This window comes from Octodon degus, unplaced genomic scaffold (assembly GCF_000260255.1).
Source record: "Octodon degus isolate 3935 unplaced genomic scaffold, OctDeg1.0 scaffold00023, whole genome shotgun sequence".
Lineage (NCBI taxonomy): Eukaryota > Metazoa > Chordata > Mammalia > Rodentia > Octodontidae > Octodon > Octodon degus.
In genome coordinates, this window is record NW_004524599.1 from 15,803,767 (window position 1) to 15,809,815 (window position 6,049).

At 42.0% G+C, this 6,049-nt stretch overlaps 1 protein-coding gene across 2 annotated transcripts in view; it reads right to left on the reverse strand.

Moving 5' to 3' along the window:
- Window positions 1-3,745: 3,745 nt before the first annotated feature.
- LOC101584113 (serpin B9-like) overlaps window positions 3,746-6,049 on the reverse strand; it is a 35,170-nt gene continuing 32,866 nt past the window's right edge. For both annotated transcript variants that reach the window (XM_004628395.2, XM_004628396.1), the window contains exons 5-6: window positions 5,525-5,680; window positions 3,746-4,153 (exon numbers count right to left, since the gene is read on the reverse strand). In XM_004628395.2, coding sequence (XP_004628452.1) covers window positions 3,746-4,153; window positions 5,525-5,680 — 564 coding nt within the window. The remainder of the gene's footprint in view (window positions 4,154-5,524; window positions 5,681-6,049) is intronic.

Here is a 6,049-nt window from a genome sequence, read left to right on the forward strand (position 1 = left end):
CCTCATGCTGTCAAGGGGTGCATTTCAAATGTCTGTGATTTATTTATGGTTGAATGCTATGACTATGCGTTGGAGTTATACACCAGTTCTGGGCAGGTGCTCTCCAGACAATGCTTGGTCTCTGCAGCTCCTCCCTTTTGATATTGCTGCTTTTACTTTTTCTGCCATTGTAACCTGATCCCCTCTGCCACATGCCCATCTGCCTCACAGCCACCACAGGGTCGACTCAAACATCTACATAGAGAAAACTGTATCAACCATTACTTCTTTATTTTTTAATAATTTTATTGAGAAACAAATAGAAATGAGACAGTTTCAAAACTGATTAGTAGGACAGCTTCAATAATTAATACATTGTAAATGTTGTCTTCTTAGAGGTTATTCATAGTAGAAGATGCAGACATGATATCCTGTGCAAATACTATTAGTACAAATCTTTCTTCTCATTGAATGAAGAGAATGTATCTATTTCTCTCCTAAGTATTTTGCATATACAGATATAATATAGTCCGTCATGTGTATCCCCATATTTTGATTAGTTTTTTCGGAGAAGGGTATTCCATTGCCATTTAAATATTGTAGGTGTGTGAATTCAGTAAAATATTACAATATAGTCCAGTATTCCATAATAGTAGTAGGTTATCAGTAGGACTGGCAAAGTCAGAAGTTGCTGACTTTAATTTTTATAGATGAGCATACTAATATTGCTTTACTTTTTCTACCTCATTTTTATAGTTTTCTGCTGGATGGTTAAGACTGAGATAAAGCAAGACCGATAAAACAAGAAATGTACCTTTTGTATCTGACAAGGTCAGTCAAATCCCCTCAGGATTTGCCATGAAACCTTGCATCGCAATTTGTAGATCCTTTGTCAGTGTCAGTCATGTGGATGAGTCACGGCCATTGCTTGACTAATTTGCTCTCTGTGAAACGCTGAGAGAATGTTTTCTCTCCATGTGACTCTCCTCAGTCACACTATACATCATCAATCACTATCCTTTGTGGCCCCAAAATCTCCTTGATCAGTAAATTTGAGACATAACTGAGTTATAGGATGTTAGAGTACAGGTTCTATGTCCTGAGTCCTCATTGACCTTGAAAGGCTAGGGCCAAAATTTTGCCTTTCCTTGAAACCCTTTTTTATCTCTAATTTTTGATCTGCAAACCTAACTTCTTAACCCTCCAGAAGAGAAGCTTCATAATATTACCCTATAACAATGGCAGTTGAGTTTAACCTCACTATTTGTCTGAATATCAAACATCTTATAAATAACATTGAACAGGTATTTTCCATTAAACATTGATATGTTAAACTTTAAATCCCTACAGATTATGAAGAAGAAAAAGATTAAAAAATAATTGTGGGTGTCAGGTATTTTTTCTCAGCCAGGAAAAGTAAGTAATTATTATGTAGAGGGTATGAGGAAGAGGTGTAAACTAAACACTTGATACTGGTCTGATCACCAAGGTGAACTCTGTTAGCCTTGGGAAGTGGACACAGAGGCTTCTGGCAGGTGAGTGACCAAACCTGGGCACTGTGATTCCCAGTTTAATGCAGGGGTGCTTATCAAATTGTGGAGAAACATCAGTGAATCCCACATGAACACTGCAGAGTGAGAACTTCAAGGTAAGAGCTGACAGTGGAACAGCCCCAACCGAGATCAACTCTAAGGCTGGATGTAAGCAAAGATTCAAACTTCAGGGAGTTTCAGGTATATCCCTATAAGGTATGGCATATTTTAAAGGAAAAGTACCACAAACTAAAATGTAGCGGTATCTGACAATGTCTGTCAAATCCCCTCAGGATTTACCCTGAAACTCTGCATAACAATTTGTAGATCCTTTGTCAGCATCAGCCATCTGGATGAGTCATGGCCATTGCTTGACAAATACACTCTCTGTGAATGCCTGAAAGACCTTTATTCACTCCAGGTGACCCTCCTTAGGCATGCTATGCATCATCATACACTTTCCACTGTGGCCCCATAATTTCTTGATCAGTAAATTTGTGACACCACTGAGTCACAGGATGTCACAGCACAGGTTCTCTCATGTCCTAACTTCTCAATGACCTTGAAGGGTTAGGGCCAAAATATTTGCTATCCTTGTAGCCTCTTTATTTCTCTACTCTTTGGTGTGCAAACTTTAGTTGGTAAACATTTAGAAGAGAAACATAATACTATTTCGCTGTAACAGACAGTTGAGTTTAACCTCACTATCTCTCTGAATATCAAATGCTTTAGATATAATATGGAAATGCTTAGTTCAGTGAGGAAAAAGTTTTGTGCTAATATTGCTTAGACAATATATCATGTCTATATCTTGTCCCCTGAATAACTACTGTGAAGACAACAATATGCATTGTATAAGTTGTTGCAACTGTCCTACTAACCTGTTTTTGATATGCTTTTAGTGTTATTTCATCTTTTTTTCTCATTAAATGAGTAAAAGATAAAAAATAAATAAAATGTAGAGTTTCAGGGGAGCTTCCCAATGACATTCTCTGAGCTGAAGTGTGAAAGAGATGCTGTGGTATAAGGAGGCCTGTTAGATCAGTAAGGAGCTGCCTGGTTCTGTAAAAGAAGGAAGGTGTTGCCAGGACATTACAAAACCACCTTTTCTGGAGAGTTTGCCTCTGCTTATGGGCAAAGCAGATGCAGTAACAGGCTTGAAGCTTGTTGGGGTAAATGAGATTTGGAGGAAGAAGGAGCATGGAGGTGGCAAGTAGCCTGGCATGTTCATTGAGGGGAGAGAGATCAAGGTGACTGGAAAGCATGGAGGATAGTGGTAAGAAGTGAGTGTACACACCTTGTATGACTGAAGGAAGAGGACTTTGGAATGTTGAGTATTAGAGGATGCGACTGTGTAGTAACGTCAGTGCATATGCAGCATCAAAGAGTACTGTGTGGTGTAATTGTGAAGGTGGAGTGGAAATGATATCTAATTGTCTGGCTTGATGTAGCCCAAATATGTGTGGCTTCCCAGTTAACCTCACTATGCATCAGGTTCTGGAGAAAATGAAAATTTTCTTTAAAAAAGGAGAACAAAAATGAATTTAATGTGCAGAATGGAATTTAACTGCTGGAGTTGGAGATAGAGAAATGAAATTACATGAAGAAATTGGTCATTGCTGCAAGAAGACATTAATAGGGCAACCTGGTTGTTGTAAAAGCTTCAAGTTGGGCATTGACAATGAAGAGCAACTTCCAAAGAAGCACACTGTGTCCCCGGGTCTAATGCATTGCTTTCAACAGTCCAGTCAAGCAGTAAATGTCGGATAAAAATAAAATGATAATGTCACTTCTTTAAAAGTCCAAGCTCCAGGAAAACTCCCAGAGGAAGTTTCTTGCCTAGCATCATGGCTTCCAACTTAGAAGGACAGGTACGTCTAGTGTGCAATAGGACAGGAGATGGTAGGAAGCACAGTGGTCCTGCAATAAGAAGCGCAGGCAAGACAGTAAGAGATATTTATGACTATAAGTGACACTTGTGCAGGCTGCCCTCTTGAATCTGCTTCACTTGCTATTTTCACCATATGGTCATTGTGTCCTGATCTAAGTCAACTGAAAATAGGGAGTGGTATTGAGGAGAGAGCAGAGCATATCCATGGTGCGCCTGGGCTGATTAATTGGTAAGATGCTGCTCTCAGACTGCATGTGGCTTTTAGAATGTTCCAAGTTGGTGCAGTTTGTGCGGGGTTTGGGGACAGAGATTTAAATGCTTGCATACACAGGTCATGCACCTCTCATGGAGATGCAAACCTGCCACAGAACAGAAGGCAGTTTGTCTTGTTGTGCCTGATGAAGAACAGGAAGGGGCGGTCAGCACAGAAGAAATACTGTTCCTCACTTGCACAATCATATTCAAACCCATCAGCTGTTGCAGCCGCAGCTTCCGTGCCTTCTTCATTGACCTCCACCACACTCTTGTGCATGAACATGGACAGACACAGATCACTGTTGGCCAACATCCCAGAGAGGTCTGCATTGCCCGGATCAAAGACATCAACCACACCCAGATGCTGCATAACAGAGGCCATGTTGTATTTTTCTTCCAGTTTAAATCTTGGAAGGAAAACTGAAATTTCAATTCTACGCATGTGTTCGGGACTGGTCCAGGTTTGGAATTTCTCAGGAGTGAGGGCTTTTTCCACCTGAAAGATCAGAATTAGACTTTACCATTGAGATACATTAACCATTCACCATGATCCCTTCCAGGGGCAGCTCAGCGTCCTCTCTCAGGCTCATGGTCTCCATTGTCACACATTGTCCTTCTCACTGTCATGAAGCCTGTGAGGTCTTCAGGCTGTCTTCCACCCAGACTCTGCCATGCACCCTTAGCTGAGACTTCCTCAGGTAGGAGATGGGTGGCTGCCTGCTTGTGACCACTGCAAATCAGTGCCCAATGCAGGGGGCTGCACTTTGAGTGTATTTGCATTTGGTGTGATGTTTGCATTCTAAATGAGACTTAGTTTTGGAGAAGGAAAATGATAATTTCTGATCAAGAAAGAGATGTCTGTCACAGAGTGCCCACAGGGCTGGAGTTGCAGATGTACACAAACTGATTTATCTGCAGGAACACAATATTGTGATGGCCTTCCAAAGCTCCCTATCTTATCCTGACTAGAAAGAGTTAAAGCTTCACAGAGGAAGTTCCTGAATAATTTACAAGGACAATGAATGAGAAAAAAAGTAAAAGCAGATAACAGAAAGAAAATAGTACCAATGGCACTGGGGCTTTCTTAAGATGGAGAGCAGAGGGGCACAGTAGAGAGAAGTAGTAAACACAGAGCCAAGATAGCATCCTCCAGGCCCAACCCAGTGCACAGAACAGGGTTGGGGTCTCACTGCAGGGAGAATTCCTGCTGAGTTCCCCAAATAGATGCCCACAGATATGCGTTTGTGGAGATGTTTTCCTTTTATCAGGGACTCTGTGTTACTATAGTAGATAGGCACATCACTTAGTAACTTCATGTTGACTTTCTATAAATCCCCTGTCAACCAACCTGTTGTTCTTCCTGCACGTAGGGCTCCAGATGCAGAATCCCTTACCAATTCCATTATACAATTTATGCATGTAGGCAACAGTGCCCGTTTTAATGCAAGGAAGACCAGGATGACAAGCTAATTGTGACATGTTTCAGGTTGGTGTGTGTTTCCAAACTGTCAGTTATGAAGCCAGAGCCAAAGCCCCATGGGCATCACTCTCCCCGGGCTTCCTGTCTTGTTTGGGGCAGCTTCCTTTTGCTTTTTCTCACAATGAATGCAGTATCTTCATCTGTTCAGCTCTGTCCATGTATTACATGTAAGGTAATAAGTTTAGCATTGCAAGGGAGCTCATTGATCGACATGACAGTGTAGGGCTCTAGTGGCTTTAGAAAAATACTGTTCTAGGTCAGGAGGGGGAAAGAGGGACAGCAAAATGAGAGAGTGCTTCTCAGTGTGGGTGAGGTTGGAAAAGGCATGGAGAATCCATCAGATTCTCCATTCAGGAAAGAAAACATATACCCAGACCACTGTCTCACCGTGCTGAGGTCCACGTCCTTATCTGGGAGCACCACGACCATGCTCAGCTCCTGGCCCTTGTATGGCAGCTCCAGAATCTGAGCCCTCAGTTCTCTCACATAGGACCAAGGAAAAGTGTGTGTTTGGAACATCATCTGCACTTGCTTCTCCTTCTCCTGAGGGGTGGGAAGAGCGGAAAATATGACACATGGATTCCCTAAGCCAAAAGAAACTGCCCAAAGTACTGCCCAAGCACTCAGGATAGAACAGCTATATGTGCTCCAAGTGATGCCAGGTGAAACCTGAGCCAGCACTTTCCACAGGCCTGAAAAGCCATGGAGTGGGCAGTGACAGGAGCAGCCTAGGGAGATGTTGTGGCCAGCAACATCCAATGGAATGCTCTGAATCCTCCTTGTGCTACTGCTTGTTGTCAGAGGACCCCAGGACCCCACGTAAAATATATAATCATCATGAGATAAATTATATCTCATTTTCAACTGGGTGGGTAGGTGAGCATGTTCAAATACACTAAACATTGTTTTTTT